The sequence below is a fragment of the Meleagris gallopavo genome, chromosome 7 (assembly GCF_905368555.1).
Source record: "Meleagris gallopavo chromosome 7, MGAL_WU_HG_1.1, whole genome shotgun sequence".
NCBI classification, from domain to species: Eukaryota; Metazoa; Chordata; class Aves; order Galliformes; family Phasianidae; genus Meleagris; species Meleagris gallopavo.
Window position 1 is genome coordinate 12,972,642 of NC_139410.1, and position 25,072 is coordinate 12,997,713.

At 39.0% G+C, this 25,072-nt stretch overlaps 1 protein-coding gene across 4 annotated transcripts in view; it reads left to right on the forward strand.

Moving 5' to 3' along the window:
* RAPH1 (Ras association (RalGDS/AF-6) and pleckstrin homology domains 1) overlaps positions 1-24,147 on the forward strand; it is an 86,465-nt gene extending 62,318 nt beyond the window's left edge. For all 4 annotated transcript variants that reach the window (XM_085227707.1, XM_085227708.1, XM_085227706.1 and 1 more), the window contains 10 exons: positions 1,298-1,375; positions 2,562-2,721; positions 4,258-4,379; positions 6,015-6,080; positions 6,854-6,997; positions 7,616-7,726; positions 9,649-9,747; positions 10,414-10,534; positions 11,176-11,318; positions 15,879-24,147. In XM_085227707.1, coding sequence (XP_085083833.1) covers positions 1,298-1,375; positions 2,562-2,721; positions 4,258-4,379; positions 6,015-6,080; positions 6,854-6,997; positions 7,616-7,726; positions 9,649-9,747; positions 10,414-10,534; positions 11,176-11,318; positions 15,879-17,861 — 3,027 coding nt within the window. In that variant the 3' untranslated portion in view covers positions 17,862-24,147. The remainder of the gene's footprint in view (positions 1-1,297; positions 1,376-2,561; positions 2,722-4,257; positions 4,380-6,014; positions 6,081-6,853; positions 6,998-7,615; positions 7,727-9,648; positions 9,748-10,413; positions 10,535-11,175; positions 11,319-15,878) is intronic.
* Positions 24,148-25,072: the final 925 nt, after the last annotated feature.

The window sequence follows — 25,072 nt, forward strand, 5'->3', positions numbered from 1 at the left end:
TGTGAAGGCAGCTGATTGTCTTACTTAATGTTTCTTTCCAGTGCATAGTATGGGCACAGATGTGAGGGAGTAAAAGCTGCTCCTACCTGTAATAATACAGGTGGCAGAGGAAATAGCCTTTTGTAGTTGATAGGAATGATAGTAGTTCACTGAGAAGTGGAAAAAATAGTTCTATGGTTTTGAGTGTAGCTGAATCTTGATTTTTACAAGAAAAGCAACCATCTAAACACGTAATAAAGCATGAATTACATTAATTCAAAGAAGCAACAAATTAATATGGTGTGCTGGCTATTTTGAGATGGACTTTGCTAGTGGAGAAAAATCTTAATTTTTCTTTTCTAAAAAGATTAAATATTAACAAAGGGAGCTTTTTATTTTAATATTTGTTTATTGATCTAGTGGTTTTATTATTATTATTATACTTTTACATATTATCCTCAATAAAAACCCACATTTTAGGACTTACAAAATCTGAAACTTACATGTGATCATAAGAGGAGTGGTTGCTTGTTTATCTGGTCATTTCAATTCCATTTTGAATAGACCTAATAATCCACAGAAATTATAGCCAGCTAGTAGTGATTGTATCACGATATACAGGTTTTCTTTAGTAACAGATAGAATAGATAGAATAGATTTACTTTACTTGAATTTTTAATGTGTTTCTGGTTTTAGCAAAACCAGGTTCCTATCTTAGAAGAGCACTAAAGAAAAGAATCCCTGTTTGCTTTATGGATCTTAAAATAATTCAAGCAAAGAGAAGTAGTCTAGATTTAGTAAAGATGAAGTGTCCTGGCTACTTATTGCTAATTCTTCTAAACCCATGGGCATAGTGTGAAACCCTATTTGAAGGATTTGTTTTCAGTACTTTCTTTATGCTCTTGTATTTGTCGTACGTCTATTGGCTGTAAGTCTGTTGGTTGCTCTCAGTTGTGAACTGTTGTTGAATGTGTCTTGTCCAAGACCATGACTTTAAATAAATATGGTAAAGTACTTGTAAAAAATAATGTGCTAGGCTGTTTAGAATAGAGAGAATAGAGATAGACCAAGTGTGCATATATAAAATATATACTTCCAATATGTTATTTTGGAAGCAATGGCATTAGTATTTCTAAGTGTCAGACATGTAAAGTAACACTTCTTAAAAATAATAGTCTTCATCATTGCTAACAAATAGTTGTGGAATTATAGGTGGGTGAGTTTCAGTTGTATTCAAGTGCAGTAGCTTCAAAATTAAATCCACTAAAGCTCACCTGGAGTGTGTTTAACTGTAATTTGGTGTGTCTTGCCCCCTCAGGAGGAACAGGCTGCTAAACTGAAAGCTGAGAAGATTAGAGTGGCGTTAGAGAAGATTAAAGAGGCACAAGTGAAAAAGGTAAATTATTTATGCTGTTTTATGAGTTTGATTTTTTTTTTTTTTTTAAATTTTTCACCTGGAAAATGCAGGCATAATACTTCTCATTTGTGTCTATTACCATTAAGATACCTTAAAGAAAACAGGAATGCTGTAGTGCTCTGATCTAGAGTGATAATGTACCTTTTCATCTAGACGCCAGACAAAAAATCCTAGCATATCTAATACAAATATGTTTTGCTTAAGGAATTTTGCAGCCAGTGTGCTGTTAGAATAGTTTGCCACCACAGCTGAAACAAAGATTTAGCCTCCTGAGACTGTCTTTGTGTATTAAGCACTCTCACCTCAAAATGTGAGTTTCTTCAGAAATCCCTTTTTTACACATGTGCATCGTTGGATTTTCCAGTGATAAATAGAATGCAAGCATGTCAGATTACAGAGAGAGGTTACAAAGTGAAGGAAGTGTGACATCACCTGATGCAGTATCAAAGATTTTAAGGCGCTCCTTCCAGATTTAGCCTTCTTATTTTAATTTTGAAGCATTTCAGTAATTTTGTCTTCTATGTTTAGTGTTTATAAATCAAAACCTGAAAAAATGTCCTGAGTTGGAAGATGAGAATTAAAAATTAGTAGTACTAGTGTATTATAACTACTGCGTTTTAACTTTTGCAGCTGAGCAAGAAGCAAAAAGGAAGCAAGCAGCATAGTAATTTGCAAGAAAAATCTATTATTTTTTTTATTAGTTGAAAAAATAACTGTATTTTTCTTTCTGGGCAGTGATCTCTTCAAAGTGGACTCTGAAAAGCCATTGTGTTTTAAAAGTAGATTTGTTTTACATTAATGCTTAATGTCTCCAGGAAAATAAGACAGTATAGGTATGCTGCATATATGATAACGTTGTTAGAAAATAGGGAAAAAGCAGGCAGAAAGCTTGACTTGCAAATCTGAAGAAATATGTTCTATGTAAGTTTGTGCATAATTCTTGATCTATGCTTGTGCCTCCTACATATTTTTCTCTTTGTGAGAAAATTGTCACTCAGATATTTATGGGTTTTTACGTTTTGAGAAGAACGTTGAATGATCTGAATATTTTATGTTATTTAACAAAATCTTAGAAAAAGGCCTTAAAAAGTACATTTTTACTTGAAATGTAGAAAATGTGGTAAGTTGAACCTCTTCGTTTTCTTCTGATTTTTCTGCTCAATAGTTGGTGATCAGAGTCCACATGTCTGATGACAGCTCAAAAACAATGATGGTGGATGAGAGGCAGACGGTGAGACAAGTATTAGACAATCTGATGGACAAATCACATTGTGGTTATAGTTTAGACTGGTCGTTGGTGGAAACCATCTCTGAATTGCAGATGGGTAAGTAATTTATTTATAAACGATTATAATTCTTATCTGTTGATGTGGTACTTATGCATATCTGGGTCTTCAGAATAATATAAATTCTTAACTTCAGAATATTTATTATCCAGTGCTAGGAATCTTTTTCATCATAGTGAATTTGTTTGCCAGACTATAATTCTTCATGAACTTTACTACACATTGTTTCAAATGGACATGGGAATGTTTTCTTCATTGGTATTAAAATGATGTCTAAATTTGAAGGTTTGATAGAGGAATTTTAATAATGTCTAGTCACTGAACCTCTTGGTTTTGATGTGTTCTTCATGTAAGAGTGAGAAAAAGAATAAAAAAAAAAACATACAAAAAAGTCTGTTAGAGGATAACTCATTACCCTATGAATCTTAAAGATCTCACCCAGACCTTATGAACTTCCTATGCTGTTCCTCTGTTATCTTAAATCTTAGTTCATTCCCTACAGATGGCATTTTGTTTCATTCACTCTTCTTAGTATTCTTAATTACTGAGGATTTTGAGTTTTCCTCTGTCATCTCAGTCTCCTTTAGTAAGAGCTCCTTGATCTGGATATGGTGAGTGCCATATGCTCTCTGTAAAAATGTGCTGTAATTGATTTGGAGAGGAATATGTTCTGTTTTAACAGGCTAATTATATGTTAAGTAAGTCCCAAAAAATTCTGAAAACTGTTTTGCCTAAGTGACATTATGGCCTATATGAAAAGGGAAATAATTGCTGAGAGCAAGATGTTACTTGAGAATCTTTTAAAGAAGAATATTGGTCAGTGATTTCCCAAAAATACATTCTTAGGATAAGAATTTTCAGGTGTTTCTCTACCACTTCAGTAAATTTTCCTCTTTTTAAAAATCCCTCGCTTCCTTTTTGCTGATTTTCAGCGTCCCGTACTGGTGATAACCATCTCAACAGAGAGGCATAGTCCATTTTCCAAATTCTTCTACCATACTCCTACTAACTATGGTTATTCTACCTTTCAGAAACATTTTGTTTTCCCTCTAATCATTGCTTATTACTTTTTTTTTTTTGACGCTTTATGAGTGAGATAGCAACTGGGGATGTAGATACAAAATTAATGCTGAAAAAGCTGCCTAATAAATTCCTCTAAGAACTCTGTTAACCAGAGTACATGTAAATGTGATTGGCTTTTTTATTTGTTCTTACAACATCTCAGATATGTTATTTGAGTTTGTTGCATTCATGTGGAATAGTTAGCTTTGTCAAGTTCAACAGGTGGGTTATTCAGGCTTCTTATATGGATGGTTACGTAAACCTCAAAGAGAGAAGTGAGAGTACTGAGTGTGTGTGTGTGTGTGTGTGTGTGTGTGTAAAATTAAGCTAGGCACTTACCAATGTTCACTACATTCTTTTTAGTTTGTGTTGTAAATTTCTTCCTCATTTTAGTAGGTCTTAAAGTGTATTTTCTTTCCATACGTGCCTCGTCTCCCCCTGGTGAAATTACAGTGCAGCTTATTTCACAGAAAGTGACAGATTAAAATGTTTGCTCTTTTATTATTGCTGCAGAAAGGATCTTTGAAGATCATGAAAATTTAGTTGAAAATCTTCTCAATTGGACAAGAGACAGTCAAAACAAACTAATGTTTGTGGAACGTATAGAGAAATACGCACTTTTTAAGAATCCCCAGGTAAGCCTGAGGCTTATGTTGAGTGCATGTATGTGTATGTCTGATTGCAATTTCATAATACTTTTGTTAGCATTCATTTTAATATTTCTATTTTGATACTTGTGTATATATAAAAATGCCAGGCAACTTTACGTCTCAGTGCCACATACTCCATGCTGTGATTGATACCAGATTAGATGTCTAACAGAAAAGCCCGAGCCAAAGCTGTTTCCTAATGTATTTGTGAGCAATTTTAATAGTGATAAAGGCAGACGGTTTCATGGCAATTGTACTTAGTGCTGTGCACAAAAATAAGCATACAAGCAAGGTATTGGCAGGTATTGCTGAGAGTATTGCTACGCCACTGTGTTCTTTCTTTACTCACAAGGTGAACATACTGAAGAGGATAGCCACACTATGGTTAAGTGACACGAGAGGAGGACTTGCACTTCTCTGTGAAAGTTGGGACTTGCCTCTATTCATCCATGTTCCCTTTTTAGGAAACAAAAGGGTCCTCTTCTCTCTTGGGAATTGATTATTGAGGGATGATAATAGAGATTTCGAAATGTTAGCTACATACTTGATATCCAGCAGCAGTTCATTACCAAGGAGGCAACTCTTTGAAGAATTTGGAACTGAAAAGTATTGTATATACTATAATTTGATCTCTTCTAACTCTTAGTAACCACTTGCCACTTGAGGTCATGGATTATTTTTATATTGGTATGGCATTTATGTGGTAACTTCTTGGATCTGGACTCCCTATTTACCTAGTAAGCTGAGTAGCAATTTTGCATGGACATCCTTTTGGACACTGTAAATCTACTTTCAAGCAAAAATGGAAAAGTGGGTCTTACTCTAGTGCTTTGTTAGGAAGCTGCAAAACTCTGCAAAAAAAATTGTTTTAAGACTGTGTTGTTGATAAACATTTACTACGTTACATGTAGTATGCACTGTCAAGAGCACAAGACACCAGCCTTAAAACCAATATTTTAGTACGCATATTTCACCTTTATTTGAAGGCTTGATCTGGAACTTATGAATATTGTTTTCTTTTTTTTTTTCCAGTAAGAGCTAGAGGTTAAGAAGAAAGTTTTCATTGTCTCTATCCTTTACAAGCTGAAGAAAAGCACAGGAGTAGTTCTTAAATAAGATAGAGTACCTGTTGCTTTTTTGTCCTCTTTTTAATAAGACAAGGAATATCTAGCAGTTCTCTGTGAAATATTTTTATTCAGAGAAACTCAGCACAAGGTGAAAAGACATGCATTTCTTCTGCATGTGTTTCTGTCAACACACAAATAATGTCAAGATTTAACACATTTTAAGATCCTGCGGCATTTTCAAGTTCACACTACTTTTATTTCTGGGTATGTTACACCAGTCAGCTTGCTGTGTGGAAAGCCAGGAAAACATTGTTATGAGACTATTGCTTTAGGGTAACAGTTGGGACTGATTGGTACTTCTGGAAGAGGTGGTTGTTATTAAGTTCCATGTATGATTTAGCCATCTGATAGTTTCAACTGGATTATAAAGTTTTGTTTAATTAGAGTATCATTCTTAACACTTTTTCTTACTCCTACAGAAAGGCAAATGAGAAATGTTATTTGGCTTTATTTCAGAATGCCTATAGAAATCCTGACCTTTCTCTTGTTACAGAACTATCTTCTGGGGAAAAAAGAAACCTCTGAGATGGCAGACAGAAATAAAGAGGTGCTGCTAGAGGTGAGACTGTCAAAATAAAACAACATCAGCATTTGAAACTAAACTCTAAAACTTTGTGTATATTGAATCTAATGGATGGATCTGAATGGGAAAATGGAATATGTTACATTTGAGGAAAAATAACTATTTTAATGTCACTGTATTTCATATAAAATAGATTACTTGAATTGTGTCTTTATTTTCTTTGACAACCAAAATGAGGTTACCTGTAATGGTGGTTAAACAGTTGAAATCTGGAGAACTACTGCTTATCTGTTGACCTGAGATGACAGAATTTTTTTTTTAGCACCCTCCAAATTGTTACTCAGTACAAAATTCTGTAGTGTTGGTTCAGTGACTAGTCCATGTTAGAATCTTAAGTTTTATTAGTAAGCAAAGTAGTTTAAAAACAATTTCAATTACATTTTAAAATAAACCACTAAAAGTTAGATTTTAAAAGTGAGTGAGAGAAAGGGAAGTTATTTAATATTGAACCCATCAAATAATTTACAGAACTAAGGACAACAAAAAAGGAAGTGTGGAGCAAAGAGATCAAACAAATTGTAGCGTTCATAAGCTGAAAACAGAATAATTTTGAGACATTTTTGTAGAGACGTATCTGTGCTGAAGTGTAATAGCTTCCACTTGATCATATTGCACAGAGAAAAACCTTTCCTTATTAAGTGTGCATTCCTTAGATGCAGAATTTCAGTCTCAATAAAAAGCAAAACAAAACACTGCATGCTCTACATTCTCTTTCTGTCAGTTTTCAAACCACAGTTTTTTATCTACAGGAATGTTTCTGTGGAAGTTCTGTAACTGTGCCAGAAATTGAAGGAGTTCTGTGGCTGAAAGAGGATGGTAAGAAGTCATGGAAGAAACGTTACTTTCTTCTACGAGCTTCAGGAATATACTATGTTCCTAAGGGGAAGGCAAAGGTATGCTATTTTAAAGCAATTTACCTGTCTTGTTTTTTGCTGATAAATCATTTGGGCACAAGAGTCAGCTTTATTAGCTGTGTGTCCTGCCCAGAGCCACATCCTTTAATTAAAAGTGCATTGAATTATAGATTTACAATAAATTACTGCAGTGACACTTGATATGAATTGTCTCATCCCAAATTAAAAAATGCAAGACAACGGGGGTCTGTTTTTTGAGTGAATTTGGGCTTAGGCGGTCAGAAACACCCAAGATTCACTGAGATTAATTAACAGCAAATGTAAAAGTTCCCAGACAAATCAGTCCTGTTTAATCCGTTCTGATACCAATGCTGAGTAATTATTAGCAGTCTGCTATAATTGGTTGTCAAGAGGCAAAATACAAATGAACACACACAGCAGACAGAATTTGAAAAAGTCTGATGGAAGAGTTTATGCATGGCTATATTCCCTTGCTGTACTGGTAGTGTTAGAATCAGATTGAAACTAATGATAGTGTTATATTAATGTTGAATCTTAACACTAGAGTGGTTTGATTTTTTTTATTTTTTATTTTTTTCAGTGTTTGTGGTTTTCTTATGTAGCTGTTTTGTAAATTAGTATTTTTGTACTTAATAGGTCTCGCGGGATCTCGTGTGCTTTCTACAGCTAGATCATGTCAATGTTTACTATGGACAGGACTATCGGAACAAATACAAAGCTCCAACAGACTACTGCTTAGTGCTGAAGGTAAGAGAATAGTTGTTGCCTGTTCTGTGCTCCTCCCCAGACTGATGACTCCTAGTCTATTTAATCGTTCTCTTTGTTCTCAAGTATTACACCAAAATCTTTGGCAGCTGCCTTACAGCAATGCAGATTTAGTGGATTTAATGCTGTTTGAAACACTAATGTCAGGGTTTTTCTGTCTTCTCAGAGCATAGGTTCAGAGTTGTGCACAAATTGATATTAGTGTCGAGCCTACCCATATTGCCCAACCTGGGGAGACAGGGATGCTGTAAAGGAAGAAACTTCTTAGTGTAAAGACAAATAGAAGTACAAGTAGAAAAAACATTATAAAATCAATGACCTAATCTTAAATTGTAGGGTTATTAATTAATGCTTTTGGTGGTTTTAGATTGCATCAATTTCATAGAAACGTAGTGTGGTTTGGATTGGAAGGGCCCTTTAAGACCTGGTTCCAACCCCCCTGCTATAGGCAGGGACACCTTCCTCTAGACCAGGTTGCTCATAGCACCATCCAGCCTGGCCTTGAATGCCTTCAAGGTGGGGGCATCCACAACCTCTCTGAGCAATCTGTTCCAATGTCTCACCACCCTCACAGTAAAGAATTTCTTCCTGATATCTAGTCTAAATCTACCTTCTTCCAGTTTAAAGCCATTTCCCTTCTCCTGTCACTATTTGCCCCTACAAAAAAAACAAAACAAAACAAAACAAAAAAAAACACAAAGCAACAGAAATCTTCCTTAACTCTCACACATTGTTCAAAATAGTGTTAGTTCTTGCAAGATAGGTAACTACAAAGCTATTTAAAATATTTTCATAGTATGTTTGTAGCAAGTAAAGTATTTTCATGAATTTGAAAATGGTGCAAGTAACAAGATAGTTACAGTTCAATTTAAATTTTCCTTTTATCATCTTGTCTTACGTGGTGCTGGGTACTGACATCAGTACATTAAAATGGTAGTTGTGCCTGCAGTGTGTGGCTGCCAATCTGTGATGTGAAAAAAACACGTTGCCCTTCTTTTAACAGAAGGCATAATGTTTGGGTCCACTGACAGGTAGATACTGAGTATCAAGTTTGGGACATGAGATTAAGGAAGAAGGCATAACATTAAAATTGGAAATATTTTCTGTGTTCTTATAAGTCACTGGAATAGTTAACTGAATGCAATTAAATGCAAAAATACCACTGTTTGTAGGTATTTATAAGTTAATTGTGTAAAATTGATTTCTTCTGATTGCATGCCACTTTCTATCTGTATCATTTTTACAGATGGAGTGAATTATTTTTTCAAGTTTATTGATCACCCAGAATAAACCAAAGTTTTATCTCAGTAGATTTAAAAAAATAATAATTTATTACTGTCATGAGCATAAGGGAAGACATGAGAATGTTGAAGTTAAATTTTTAACATTAGTTAAAAATTAGAAGAAGAGTGTCCTCCACACTACTGTATGTCGGTGTGAGGGAAGATTAAAACACTATTTGTCTCCCTGCTGTGGTGGTTAGTCCATAGAGCAGTAAAGGAGACAACTCTTTACACTTTGGATGTCTCTTGCTTGCGATTTTTTTACAAGCTGAGACCGTTCTGACTACTTGGCTTGAGAGTAGAAACATGTATGAAGAGCCTCAGGGTACAGAAGGCTCTATAGGTAGGTAGAAGGTGCAGAACTAAAATACTGAAAGACTCACCCTTTCCTAGTGTTTCATACCTGAAGTCAGTGCTCACTGACATGCTGCCAACCTCTGTGTAAAACAGTTCCCCCTACCTCCTGAAATGCTTTCAAATATTTGTAAGTGAACTCAAAACATGTACTACCATTCAAGAGCTTCCAGCAGTAGATTTGTCTTTATAAAACTTAGCAGTTAAATAGCTCTCTTTACATTCCTACCCATTAAAATAATGGTAATGGTTAATGTTTTTATGCAGCATCCTCAGATCCAGAAGAAATCCCAGTATATCAAGTATCTTTGCTGTGATGATGTAAGAACTCTACACCAATGGATCAATGGCATCCGCATTGCTAAGGTAATATCCTCCAGCCAGTCTTCCACTGTTGTCGTGGTCTGTATGAAACTATTTACAGTTATTTGGCAAAACACATGCTAAATCCAACGTGCCTATACTTAACTGTTCTGAATGTCAGCTATATGATCTTGTTACATATTTAATTCTCTAGAGAAAACGAACCCTTTCCTTCTATTTCTGATAACCTTAATTGTCAAATGACAAAACTGATATCTTGGCTTAATTTTAGCCAGCTCCCTTAATAGACTTTAAAAAGAAGGCTTATGGGGAAAAGAAGAGACTTTGGGTTTGACATAATTGTTTTTTAATATCTCCATGTTAGTTTATTCATTGGCCCACTTCTTGCATTATCTAGCTGGTTTGATTCTGTCTGTTCTAGCATAAACATTTTTTTAAATTTCTTTTAGCAATTCATTAATAAAAATGCAAAAGTTTTTGGGGGGGAGGAAGCTGCCACTGCTGTTAAGTTAAGCAAAACGAAATTTGCACTGAATTAATTCTGTGTGAAATCCTTCACAGAGAGTGTGCTTTTTTTGTGTCTGGGTGTTTCTCCTTTTTCTGAGAGGGGGGAAAAAGGTAGAACAGAGAAGCTAAAGTTGAAGATCAACAGACCAAAAAGGGTACACAGCCTATGTAGTAGTTAAATTTGTTTGTCGTTTCACTTAGTATGGGAAGCAACTGTATATGAACTATCAAGATGCACTAAAGAGAACAGAATCGGCATATGACTGGACTTCCTTGTCTAGCTCCAGTATCAAGTCAGGCTCCAGCTCATCTAGTTTGCCAGGTAATTATGTGACTTGTCTCTTAATAGAAAGATTTACTTTTTTTTTTGTTACCAAATACTTGGAGACTGCAAGCGAAGCTATTTGAGGGGGGAATGGACTATTAATCTAAAAATGTGTTTTATGTTACTTGCAGTGGTGTGTGTTTTCAGAACTTATAGTACTTTGTCATGCACCTCCAAAAGAGTTTGTTTTTCTGATATGGAGAAGAAGCTTCCTGTCAAATTTGTGATGCCTCTATTTTCATGTATTTGAAAAAAATAAAAATCCAGCTCTATGCTTTAATGATGGCTTTTGCTGACTGACATTTTTTAAATTGGCAATTGGGAAATAGTCACTGCCCAAAGAGAAAGTTCCAGACAATCTCATCAGAGATTCAAAATGGGGATTCTGCTTCTGGGGCAAATCTTGTGTGCCTGCAGGAATATGCTCTGTTATTCTGTTTTGTTGTCTAGACAGCAGTCTTTAGTGGGCTGGCTGTGAGGGGGAACATACAGAGTAGTTTGTGGGAACAGTGTCAATTATTGGAATTAAATGTTTAACAAGTGTGATCAGTAAATGTCATATAGAGCTCCATTTAAGCATTGTGGCTTTACTCTTATATTCAGAAACATATGCTGCTTCTTCACTTTCTTTTAAACAGAATCTCAATCAAATCATTCTAATCAATCTGACAGTGGAGTTTCTGACACGCAGCCAACTGGACATGTCCGTTCCCAAAGTATTGTCAGCTCCATGTTCTCTGAGGCCTGGAAGCGAGGCACACAACTGGAGGAATCCAGCAAGGTAACAAGAAGACTTTAGTCTGAGAATCAACACACAACAAAATGCACAAGACAGAGCGTTACCTCTTCCACCTCTGTCTGGAGTGGGGATGGATTTTTTTTTCATCTTTTTTACTCTCTGTTATTTACATACACTGCCATGTAATTGTTTTTTTTTGTTTTTTGTTTTTCCAGGAATCACTTTTTCAGGCAATTCACTCATAGAACTTTCTGTTCTTGTTTTTATTAGTATGCACAGAAGCCTTTTGGTCTTTGAAGGCATGCAACGGCCCTTCACAATAATCCTATTAATTTGAGTTGTATAAAGAACAAATAAAAAGATAGCTGTTAAAAGCTAACAAATGAAATTAATCCACTAAGATTTTCTTCTGTTAACTAGCCACATCTTTCTACTGTAAAGGTGCAGACAACTGAGACCTGAAGGCAGGTACGCCTGTTTAAGGCACATTCTAGTAGTTTGGATTCCAACGTTTGGTATTATATTGTGTGGAAATGAAGGCAGTAAATACAAATACTGTTAAGCAGCAGTATTAATATCGACTTCATTTGTGGTTAAAAACAGATTTGATATCTCCTGTTGCTGATAGAAAGTTACGAAAGACAGTAACCCATTTACTCCTGGGGGTCTGTGGTGATTTGGTTAGTTTTATGTCTAGTAGTTGACTGGTATAGTGAATACCTTCACAGACAGCAGAACTGTCTTTTCATCTAGTTGGTTGTTAGGCTCAAAGGAATTTCCTGAACAACCATAATATTGGTATTAACTGCAGCAGTTAGGTATGGAAGTATGTTGGCAGAATGTTGCGGGAAGGTATCTTCACTCATGCAATTCTGAATCTTTCTCAGACTGTAGGTTCAAGCTAGAGAAGCAGGCTTTTTAAAAGAAAACCAGGGGTCGCTACACCTGACATTGGTGCATCAGATGAATAACTAGAAATAAGACACAACGCCACGTGTACAAATGAAAAAGTACAGGTGGCGCAATGTGAAAACTGACTTGGCTGTTTTCTTTGAGGCTTGGAAATTTTCTGCAGTGTCTGCAGGCTTGGAAATTATCTGAATGTATTAGCAAAGTAATACACAGCCCAGGAACGTAGCTTGCTGAACTGTGACCCAGATTTTTCTGCTGCATGTGTGCAAAACCTGCTGCATGTTCATCAGCACATGGCTTGTGTATGTGTACAGTATGCATCATTTGTGCAGGGGCTGGGTGGATCAAAAAGACAGGGCATGCGAGTCTGTCTAGCATGTTATCCTACAGAGGTGGAAGAGTGCTGCTATGAGACTGTAATGTTACTGTTTTCTGAAGTTTTGGTTTTCATACAAGATCTTGCTTCTGCATTCTATGAAATTCTGGAGAAAAATTGAATTTTAGCACCTTGGATCACTGCTGTTCTTATCCAGTCCATAGTGCCAATGGCAATTGCTCATTTAAATAAACCCCAATAATTTTTGTTATCTGATTAAAGCATTTTTACGAATAAAACATTCAGACTATTCCCTATTAAGAGCCATCCATGTTTCAAGCTTTCATCAATTGTAATTCCTTTCTTTGTACAAATTTACTAAAAGGTGTATTTCTCTTCCTCACATATAGCACAGGTGAAGGGATCAAACTAAAACATCCAAAGAATCCAAATGAAATTAACCTTGTAAAATTATAATTTGAAACCATGCTAAGAAAATCCTGAGTAAATTGGTCACAAATTTAACTGAAGTAAAACTATAGTACTTCTTTTTTTCTTTTTCTTTTTTTTAACCTGTGCAGGTCTGGCCAAAGGAATGGTTAGCAATGGAAAATATTTAACTCTATTACACGAAAGGAAACAACAGTATTGATACAATTGTAATTTACATGAAAAGGCATTTGCAATTGTAGATACTGGGACATGCTGGTTTAGGGAGATTAGTCTCCAAACAGTGTCTTCAGAGTTAGTAATTCTCCAGTGCTTTAGCTTTTGGTGACAGAGCTTGCTTAAGAAATATATAAAGGCAGGTTGCTGCAAGTGTCAAAATTAATGGAGGCTTGGATTGTTCAGTATGTCCTTTCCACTTCTGCAACTGTCTCTTCCTCGTGTCACCCTTCTCTTACCCTCTTCAATAAGCAGGGCAGAACAGCATTTCTTGGCTCAGCAGGTTGATGACATTGAGGCTGGTCAGGATGTTGCACTGGCTGGCTATGGTTCTACCTGCTTTTCCCACATTTAAAGGTGCCAATAATTTCACTTCTATTTTTTGAAGTTGAAAATATACTGAGATTTACCCATCTGTCATGTTTGACTGAAATTGGCCAATCAGTCCAAATGCAACTGTCACAGGAAGAGACTGCAAACAGTTCAAATGCAAAAGCTTGTTTACTTAGGAAAAACAGCTAAAGAAACCTCACAGCTGCTATTTTAAACAGTAGTTACTGTTATTTTTGTAAGATTTCTGGGATTTCCAGGTAGCCATGATGATATATGATAGAAATATGAATTGAGATAGTATACAGTGCAGTAAGTCATTTTTAAGATACATGAGGCATCGCCTAGCAATAAGGATAAACAAGGACAATTATCTGTTTCAAGGTTTTTCTATAAGCAAAGTCTGATTGAAAAAATTTTCTGATTGTAGAAATGTAATTTGCTTATGTGAGAGTGGGAATAGATTGCCATCCTGAGATACAGTAATCTTTCCCATTGCGTGCTTAATTTGCTCACTGTCTTTGACTGTCTTCAATAGATGAGATAAACCTAAGATTTAAATAGCCGCCTTTCCAAAATGCCAGTAGTCTGTCCAGTTCATATTTTGAAAGACTACTCTGCCTGAAGTATGCTGTGTTCACCCGTGCACATTCATCACAGCTGGGCAGTGAAAAATGTCATTGTCTTGTTTTTCTTGTTAGATTTTTAATATGTTATTTCAAATGAGATGCTACACGTGGTGTCAAAATGAGTGCTCTGTTTGCTTTATGTGACAAGGCATGAAGGACAGTTCCGTGTTTCAGATTCTCTAAAATCTTGCTGTTCAGAGATAGCTGTTCTATTATGCTTCAGTCTCCCTATCTGTTTTATGCTACTTTTATTTTTCCTTTTGCCTTTTGCTGTCTCAGGTATCAAAAGTGAAGCTCAGCACAGCTAAGGTCAGCACACCCGTGGTGCCTTATACAGGGCAGAATTAAGGTCAGGGGCTGCTACTTGAAAATACATTAACTTGAGTGATTGGGAGAATGGTAATTACAGACTAACAATATGCAAGAGATGAAGATTTCCCCTTGCTTGTGTGAACACGCTAATGTAGCTCCAGAACTGTGTACACTCTTGCCTTACATGCTTAATATGACAGAAAGAGGCACACCTACTTTAGTTGTAAATTACTATTTACTGTTTCTTACTCTAATATTTTTGTGTTATTCCCGTGCATATAGAAACTGTGCACCTGTGTTTAAAACAATTGTAAGCAAGCTTATGCAGCACAAATGAGCATAATTGGGCTAATTTGTGGCAAAATATATACCAGTGAAGTTAGGTATTGTTTAGTTGTCGTGTTGGTATTACATTTCTAATGCATGATTTTAAGCTGTGCACTGTGAAGATGACAACTTGGCTTGTAGCAAAACCACTTTGTACTAGGTAGTTGTAGTTCTGATAAACTTGAATAATGTCATTATCTTTTTGATTTTTAATAAGAATGTAGGTTTACAATTTTAGAGAAACAATTTAACAAGAACAAAACCCAATAAGTAGACTAAAGCATTGCCTGCTGCTTTTCCATTGCTATTTCCCTTATACAGTTCTCCCCAGTCTTTCTTTTTTCTGAATAACGTAATAGCTGCATGCCTAGCTTTTCTTTTCAAGGCTAACTATCTCTAAGCGTTTTCTTCAGGGGAAATTTTTTTTAGGAAACTTCATTACTCCCTCTTTCTGCTCTTTTTTTTTTTTTTTTTTCTCTTGACAGCATTTGATGTCAGAGCATGTGGAATGGAAGGATCTCAGAGTCTCCATAGAGCTTGCTCTTTATGTGTTTTAGAGCGGTTCAGGATTTCTGTGCTCCGTAATGCTAAGCAGTGTTAAGGCCTAAGCTAACAACATGAAGGCTTGCCAGATGCTCAGGGAGGCCTGGGTATGGTTTAACTCTAGTTTTACTGAGTGAAGAGATGCCTGCAGGCTCTTGCTCTGCATGGTGTCATTTGTTGTGGCCAGGGGCACTCTTCGTTTTGATTCATTATGCTTTCTCACAGGAGGATCAGTAATTCTCACTTGGTACAGCTGCCTGTCCCCCAGAAAAACCTATTTTCTCCCTGATGTTCAGCATAGCTTGGAGTAGACCTGGCCCCGGTGATTCTTGCCAGCTCCCCCTACAGTACTGGCTGTACTGTCCAGTTCAGGCTTGTCAGTGTAAAGGACTATCTCTTGCTGCATTGTTTTCCTAATATTCCTGCATGCTATAATCCTGCCACTTAATTTTTAATGATAGGCACATTTAGATCTTGACTTCATAATCTCTTTGTCTCCCTCCCTCCCTCCCTCTCTCTCTATCTTTTTCTCCCTCTCTACTTTCACTAAAAATCCCTTCCCAATAGGCGCGAATGGAGCCTGCAGGTCGGCCCTTCATCTCTGTTGCACCTCCTGTGTCCCCACAGACAAAAGTGGTGACCCCCTATACAGCATCACAGCCATCCCCCCCACTCCCTCCTCCTCCTCCCCCCCCTCCTCCCCCACCACCTCCTCCTCCGCCTCCCCCACCTCCGCTCCCCAGCCAGGCCGCTCCATCTGCTGCCTCACCTGCTGCCATGTTTGTTAAGTACAGCACCATCACTAGGCTGCAGAATGCTGCCCAGCACGGTGGGCCTTTTTCCAAGGCCTCTGCTGCTGCACAGCAGCCCCCCCTGCCCCCTCCATCCTCAGGCAAGCCTCAGATATTGGTGCCCCCCAATGGAGTCATGCCACCTCCCCCCCCCCCTCCTCCTCCCCCCACACCGGGCTCAGCCATGGCACAACTGAAGCCGGCACCTGTTGCCCCCTCTGTACCACAGTTCACACCTCCGCCGCCCCCTCCCAAAATCCATCAGGTTCAACCAAATACAAATCAGGCGGCTGCTGCTGCTGCTGCCTCACCGTTGCCACCACCTCCTCCTCCGGTGCCTGCCCCACCACCACCCCAAGCACCCCCAAAGCCTCTCATGACAGCTCTCCCCCCACAGCCTAGCAGGAAGGCAGGATCACCGGGGGTCTCACACATCACCTCCCCTGTGCCAGTTCCCTTGCCTCTTGCAATTAAGAAACAGCCAAGTGTCACATCTCCCCAGGTGCCTCCACTGCCCCCGGCCCCTCCAGGCCCCACTCCTCCCCCAACTTTTCCAAAGCAACAGAGTTTTTCTATGAAGCCTCCCCCATCACCTCAATCCCCAGTGCCGTCAGTAGTGAAGCAGATAGTCAGCCAGTTCCCACCTCCTCCCACCCCACCTGCCACTGAGCCCCAGCCTCTGAAACCTCTTCCATTGAGTGTGGCTCCTCAGTCACCTCCAGCAGTGAAGGCAAAACCCAAATGGCAGCCTTCCTCTGCTCCCTCACCGGATTTCCCACCTCCTCCACCAGAGAGCAGCTTAGTGTTTCCTCCTCCGCCTCCTTCCCCAGCTACCTCTGCAGGTTCTCCCCCCCCTGACAAATCAGGGTCTCCAGTCAAAAAGACCAGCAAGACATCAAGCCCTGGAGCAAAGAAACCGCCTCCAACACCTCAGCGGAACTCCAGCATCAAGTCCACCAGCTCCACTGAGTACAATGAGTCCAAGAGACCTTCAGTGGACCGCCTTGTCAGCAAATTTGCACACCCACCAGAGCCATCAGGGTCTCCATCAAAGGAGTCATCACCTCCTGTGGCCCCTCCAAAGCCTGGAAAGCTCAATCTCTCTGGTGTGAGCTTGCCCATCGTCCTTCCGCAGGGAGGGATCCCGGCCAAGGCTCCTGCTCCAGGTGTATCTGGGAAGGAACCCATGGTTGAATTTCCTTCTCCACCATCGGATTCAGACTTTCCACCACCACCACCTGAAATAGATCTTCCTCTCCCCCCTGTTGAGATACCATCTGTGTTTTCAGGCAGCACTTCTCCAAAAGTTGCTGTGGTCAACCCTCAGCCTCAGGCATGGTCGAAACCATCAGTTAAAAAAGCTCCACCACCCACACGTCCTAAGCGGAATGACAGCACTCGGCTGACACAGGCAGACGTTGCAGAGTCACCGGCAACACCTGGCCCCCAAGTGCCCACTTCACCCAAGTCTAGCCTTAGTGTTCAGCCAGGATTCCTGGCAGACCTCAACCGGACGCTGCAGCGGAAATCCATCACCCGGCACGGCTCCCTCTCCTCTGCACGGATGTCCAGAGCAGAGCCCACTGCCACCATGGACGACATGGCCTTGCCGCCGCCCCCACCGGAGCTTCTGGCCGACCAGCAGAAGACGAGCAGCTTCGGGGGCAGCCATATATCTGGCTATGCAACATTACGGAGGGGGCCACCCCCTGCGCCTCCCAAAAGGGATCAGAACACTAAGTTGTCACGGGACTGGTAGTCGGTCACCTGGGGCTGGTGCTCTCCATGACTTGTGGGCTGCTCTGTGATCAGCCAACCTAAGATGTTGCGCACTTGGAGAGAATGTGGGGACGTGGATAATAGCCCTGTCAAAAGAGGTGATCTCAAACTGTAGTCAAGGCTAAAGATAGAGACATTCCCCCTTCATGGCTAGGCCAAAACAGTTGGGGGCTGAGGGTTGTCAGTATTTTATTGGGGGAGGTGGGTAGAGAGGTGTTGACTTAACATTTTCAATTTCTTTTACCCTTCATATGGATTGGACCAAAATTCCTTTTTCTTACTTTTTCTGCATTGGGGGGAAGATAATTTTTTGTAGTATCTGTCCATGTGAGACATTGTTTGTGCATGTATTATAAGTGTAGGTATATAAAATATTGTGATATATTTCATTGCAATTATAGAAGATAACCAGAATGTTTTTGTAGATCCGTATTTATTGTTTCAGTTGCTATATTATTGGGAATCGGACTCTGTAACCAGTCCAATCTGATTGTAAAGATGAAATGTCGGGGGCACTTTAAAGAAAGAAGGAGAAAGGAAGAAAAAAAAAAATAGCAGGGAAAAAGAAAAAAACAATTTGGCAGTTTGTGATGGGTAAATGGTGCAGAGTTGAGATGTTCTGCTAGTAACTGCACACTGGTCATTGACTGAAAAATACAAACACAACATACCAAAACATTCTGGTCATAATACTACTGAAAACGAGTATGTTATGAGGAAGAAAATAGATTTTATATATAGTGGGCTGGAGTGAAATATATTTATACTATAAAGAACCTCCCCCTTCCTTCCAAATAGTTTAAAAATATACACTGCTACAAATTAATTCAAAGTTATTTGTCCATGAATAACTAGGATAAGTATATATTATTCCAATCCATTATGCATCTTAACTTTATAGTAAGCTTGATCATTTGTTTTTATGACACAAGGTGACTATTTCTGTTAACCCCTTCTGAAAGCTGCCAGGATTCCTGCAACCAGTGCTGACCCACAAGGCTGATCCCTGTGGACGCACCACTTGTACGTGTAACTCTTTCCCTGAACAAACAGGTAGGTTTTGGCAGAGTGTTACGTTCTCAAATGAACATACATAGCACAGTTTCACGCTGTCTGTGCCCAGTAAGATGTGTTGCCTTTACAGAAACAAGTGTCTGGAACCAGTTAAAAGCAGTTTGTAATTCCTTAGTAGCTGTTGGGAAACATTGCTCTCTAAAAAGAGAGAAAGTATTGGTAACTTGAGGCAAACACAGCTGCAATTCTCTTTTCTTTGACCTGTCAGAAAATATGACCAACACACAAAGCTGTTAATTATGAAGTTGCACTTCTAACAGTCAAGAGAGGACTGGAAAAAAAAATCTTTGAGAGGCAATAATGTTTGCAGACAGTTTTAAGGGGCTGCATGAGTAGGAAATATTTGCTTTGTTTTTTTGTTTGTTTGTTTATTTGCCACAGAGTCACAATCATGGCATCAGGTACCACAGTCCTTTTTTTGTACTTCAGAAGTTTCATGATGCTGCTTTAGCCATGGCGTGGACACAGTAAGTTAGTGTAGTTAGCGTAAGTGCTCTTGTGTGTTATGCATGCTCCGTACAGGGTAGTGATATACAATCTATGTAAGTTAAGCAGAATATTGGGCCTGTACCTAGGTCATCCTTGGTTGTTATAACTTCCTTGGTCATGACAGGGATGCTGTCAAGGCTCAGATGTCAACAGGATTTTATTATTGTTTTCCTTTTCTCTAAAAGCAAGTATTATTACATGCTTACCTTCCCCCAAAAAGTGAAACAAAGGCAGTAGTTTAACCTGACAGTGTCTTAAAGCGTGTAAAATAAGATACAAGCTAAGCTCTTGGTAGAGAAATTCAGGCTGATAGAAATATTGTGAGAGGGTTTGCTGTTCCTTTTTTATAGTTTTTTTAAAATCTAAATAATAAAATAAATGTCTTTGTGAATAATTTATCAATAGGAAAAAGTTTGCCAATTAGAAGGAAAAATGACACATCTATAACTATATAATTTTAAATAAGTGCATCATGAAAAGAGAAAAATCAATGGTGCTGTCTCTGCTTTCCTGTTTCATACCCCTTCTTGAAATCTCTTTCAGCACCTCTGGAAATTATTTTAGTATTTCAGACTAGTTTTTTTGAGCAATAAGGATATACCATTGTGTGCATTTTTAAAGCACTTCTGTGGAAAGGCACTTTTTTTCTATCTTTCAGATTGTTCATAAATTTTTGTTTCTACTATTTTTGTGCTTATGAAGTGTCCTTAAAAGCATTTATGTTGTTGATTTTGAGCATGCTCAGTATAGCTGGCTAATAAGTTGATAGAAAAATTGTTAAGCTATACTGGAATTCATGGGTGCTGTAATTTTCTACGCTGGTCCTCCTGCTGCTTTGTACTGTATACAGCTCCTGGGGCTCGTACCCACCAGTGGTGCAACTTGTGTGCAGACACAGTCGTAACCCCCCAGCTGATACTGGCAATAGGCAGGTGGCACATTCTCTGCTTCCTAGTAGGGTGCATATGTGAGTTGATGCAGTGCATGCTCCTCAACGAGAGCAATCAGGGAATTCTGCTTATCTCCTCTTTTGCTTTCCCTGCAAAACAGTTCCATTGGTGGGTGACAGTTCCATTTTTTCTCTTCTGTTCATTCAGTGCAGGTTTTTCTGAGGTGTTTGAGCTTTGTTCTTTTAATGTTCCTGTGCCCGAGTTCATTTACCCACTATCTCCCACGAGACAGTAAATCCATGCTTAATTTTGCAGGCTACTAAAGAGCTTGCTGGGAGACAGAAATTGAACAACAACTTTACAGCACAAAGAATGAGCATCAGCAAAGGTGGCACCCTTCTTAGTACAACATCCTTAATTAGTAAGTAGTCATATAGAAATATAGCAAGTGGCTGCAGCTTTCTTTCAGATGAGCACAAAACAGAGTGGTTTGGAAAACCTGGATGCCTTTTTATCTTCTGAGACCTGTTGACTAACTTGCTTTTCTAGTGTATTTACTGTTTTTATGACAGCAAATATGTATGCCTTATTTACAAGCTGTTTTTGCCCTTGTGCACTGGTTTCAGAATTCAACCATTTTCTTTGCTAAAATCATCAGAAAACAAAGGAACCAAATTTCAGACACACAGCAAGATGCTTCTTGCTGCAAACACGGGGCTGTACTTTGGCACTATTTAAATAAATAAGTGAGAGCTGAGCTAGCGCACACTGTACACAAAGACAGCACATGCTTTCATCTTAGAATGCTGAAATTACACGTATGTGTACAATCTGACTCAATGTCAGGAAAAGCCTTGCTTCTGCAGGAGTTGGTGAGAGCAGATAGTGGCATTCTGTACTCTGTTCCAGTGCCCATTCTTTCAGATTTCCTCTCTGCCAGGCAGTGGTGTCTACAGGTAGCAGGACAATGTTCAGCCAGCAGAGAGCAGAATTCTCTGCGTGTGGTATGGGTGTGGAAAGCAGGAGCTCACAGACTTCCATTTTATTCTGCTGTTGTGGAATTGCTTGTGAAGGGAAAACTAGGCTCTCATAACAGCAGTAACCAGAGGGGAGAAAGGACATACCAAGAAAGCTTTTTAGCAAGTGGTTCTAAACAAATAATTGGTAACACGTTTGAGGTGGACATGCCAGTCTTCTGTTTTGCCTTTCAAAACAGGAAGGAGGCACAAGTCCCACAGAAAAGAAAGTAATCTAGTTATTTCAATTCTTTACATGGAAATTACCTGCTTTCTTCTGTGCAGTAGCTTCCTCGTGCAACGAAAGACTACTTGCTCTAACTTGGTGCACAGCCTCAAAGCCAAAGAGCTCCTCTCCTGAACTTACAGTGCAATTTCCTGCAGAGCACCAGGGAACAACTTACGCATCAGGGAGACATCAAGGTACCTGAATCACTTTGTCTTCAGGACTAATGGGAGAGAGAGCAATATTTTAACAAGTGCATTTTAAGATTTACTGTTGTAGAGTTGCACATGTGGAGTTTTGTTGTTGTTGTTTTCCTAATTTCTTTGTTCTGTGCTCTTAGGCAACCAGGTAGCACAAATCAGAGTGGCCAGTCTTGCTCTGGGTTAAAATTATTTCTTTACACAGTTAAAGGAACCAAAAGTGCTGTTTCAACTGCAGAAGGGCAAAAAAGATTTTTTTCTGCTTATTACAGAAAACTGCATAGACTTAAATTGTTGTACTTCAGTGGTGCCATTACTGGTAAAATTCTCTTATTCATAGTAAGATAAATGGGTTTTACTTCGAGCATTACTTCCAGTAGCAAGTCATATTAAAATCAGTTGCATCTCCTAGATTAACTGGGACACTGTATGGCTTTAACTATATCTTGAGAACATTTGCTGTGGTAGAAAATAAGATTTACCATCTGAAAATATTGTTAACATAGAGCCAAATTCTTAGAGCTGTAGTGGTATTTTTATTCAATTTGTTACCTGCAGAATTTTCAACACTTGATGTTCTTCCTGGTTTTTAGTATTTACTTTGAGTTAGCAGCAGTAGTTTATACAGGTATTTTCTGTTTGGCATAAATATGCTGATAAGATGGAAGTCACGTACATGTACTTTCTTGGAGTTTTCTCTCAGTCCAAACACAAGCAATGTAAACTCCTGCCAGAAGGTAGTAAAGATAGTGAAGATGCGATCAGAACATACGAGTATTTTTGTTTTCTTGATGGTGGTTTTTCCTTTTTTTTTCCCCTCATTGTGAAGATGTAGAATTATATTCTTCTTCAAACAGTGCTCCTAACCTGGGGACAAGGGGTTTTATTTCTTTGGTGGCAGGAGCTTCCTTATTTGTGGCTCCTGGTGCTCAGTTTTGTGATCCTTTTTTCACTTGGAGTAGACTGCAATCCAGAGAGCATTTAACACTACAGCTTTCCCTTACACATTTCTATAAAATGGTGGTTTCTAAACTATTTATTTTAGAAATGTAAAGTACATTTTTTCTAAAATAATTTTCCTTTCTGAATTCCTTTTCTCCTTCAGTTAAAAAAAAAAAAGTGACAAATCCAGCATTACAGTTCAGGGGTCAGCACTCACTAATACTGCGATCCAATGGGACACAGGCTTTGTCTAGTTTTGCAAAGTTTTAAGCCACTAAATTGCAAATGATTGGCCATCATATGTAAAATTAGAGTAACTGCCACTAATGTGAGAAAAATAAGTAGGACAAGGATTCAGTGAGCTCCGTTCATGAGAATTGTACATCCTCAATGAGGAGAGCTAGAGAAGAACTGGGAGGAACAGGAGCTGGTGCTGTATCTATGCCCAGTCCCCTACAGCAGGAATTTAGTGAGGGGAATGAGTGAGAAGAAACTTGAATAACAGATTCTGGAAACCCTCTTAAGTGTTAACACTTAAAGGCAACCTCTCTGTTATGACACTTCGGAATTGAACCAACTGTTCCTTAGAGTGGAAAATAGTTCTCTCTCACTCAGGAATTCCTAAGATGCCAAAGATGCATTCAGAGCTAAATTTCAGGTACACAGATGTGCTTGCAGCAGCTGCTCCTGAAGCTAAGCTGCCAGGGGCTGCAGCTGCTGTGTGGCAAGAGAGCAGGGGTGCTGCTGTCAGCTGCCCTGCAGCCCTTGCCTTGACTCACTGTTGTAGGTAACTGAGTACAGACGTGCAAGGGGCGTGGGCAAAGGCCAGTTTAGCTAGAGAACCTGTGCTCAAAGACTCCCTTGTTGCTAATTTGGTGCAGCACTTTTACTTATCGTTTAAAAAGGAAAATCAATACTTTCACAAGTTACAATTGAAATCTTGGGTTTCATCCTAGTGGACTGCCATGGGCCAGAAATTAACTGGAGCAGCAGTTTGTTTTATGGTTTACACTAACTACTGTTAGCAGCCACTAGTGAGATCCTGTACGATACTGGGGATGCAAATGTACAAAGAAAGTGTCACTGCAATGATGATTTGTCTGTACAGCAAACTTGTGATGAGTGCTGTAAATACATTCATGTTTACTGCTTTAAAAAAGAAAATTGCACATTCTGTCTTTCAATGGGATTGCCTCCCCTCTTCTTTCCTTTCCAAAAAAGAAAAATCAAAGCTCTTTTAGACTGCTAGCTTCAGGATGGGGGGAGCTTTGTCATATTATAAATATATATAAATATATGTATAAATATACTTTTTTAAGCATGAGAGAGGACAAAAGAAATACATTATAGAGTACCCAATATAGATAATTATACAATGGAATATGCACAATTCAATAAAGATGTAGTTAAATTTAATAATTCGTTTTAATCCTCTGTCTTGCCATTTTCCTTTTTCAGAACCCACCTTCTGTTCTCAGGGCAGCAGCATTTCCCTTTTACAGGGTTCCTGCTTGGCTACAGATTGCTCATTCTTGATAAAATTGCTATTTATTGTTCCTTTGCACAGCTCTTTCCAGAGGATCAGAGCTGGCTGTATTAGTAGCATTGTACATACCAGCCACAGGTCTAAAGAAGACCCAGAGCGAAGGCTCATCTTTTCCATCTGCCTGTTTCCTCAGATGTGCACGGTCCTGGCATTACTTGGTTCAGTTCTGCTCAAACAGCTGATGGCTGGTAAGTGCTGGTGCAGCCCTTCGCTGGGGTCCACTGCAGGGAATTCATTATGCTGTACCATGGGGGATGCACAGAGGCTGGTTGTGCAGCACTTGTGAGCTGCTACTGCAGGGATTTGAAAATTAAGATAAAAGAACTCGAGACTGAATTCCTGCTTATGTAGGAAGGGCACTAATTCTGAGAGGCTCTGAGGTACTTGGGCTTACGTGTAAAACTGAAATCATTTCTGCCTTGAGCCAAAAGCAGCAGCAGCTGCAGCAGTACATGTACCAAAACCAGAACTCAGCTCCATGAACAGACCTTGCACCACAAGCACAGCTGCCTGCACCACAGGGAAATCAATTGGAGTGTCATGGCCCCAGGGCACTAGTCATCACTGAAAGAGAAGAAGCTGCTTTGTTCCTGCAGGCCTCAGGGAAGTAAGCTCTGCCTAAACAGTGGAGTAAAAGTAGCCTAAAAGTAAAGCTGGTACTAGCAAACAGCTGCTCAGAGCTGTGAATGCAACGTGGGCACCTGTGCTGGAAGAAGGAACTGGTGTCCTAGCACTGGCCAATTACAGGAAATACTGTCACACAAGTGGAGACATGAGTGCTGAAGGCTGCCACCTGGATGCCAGTATT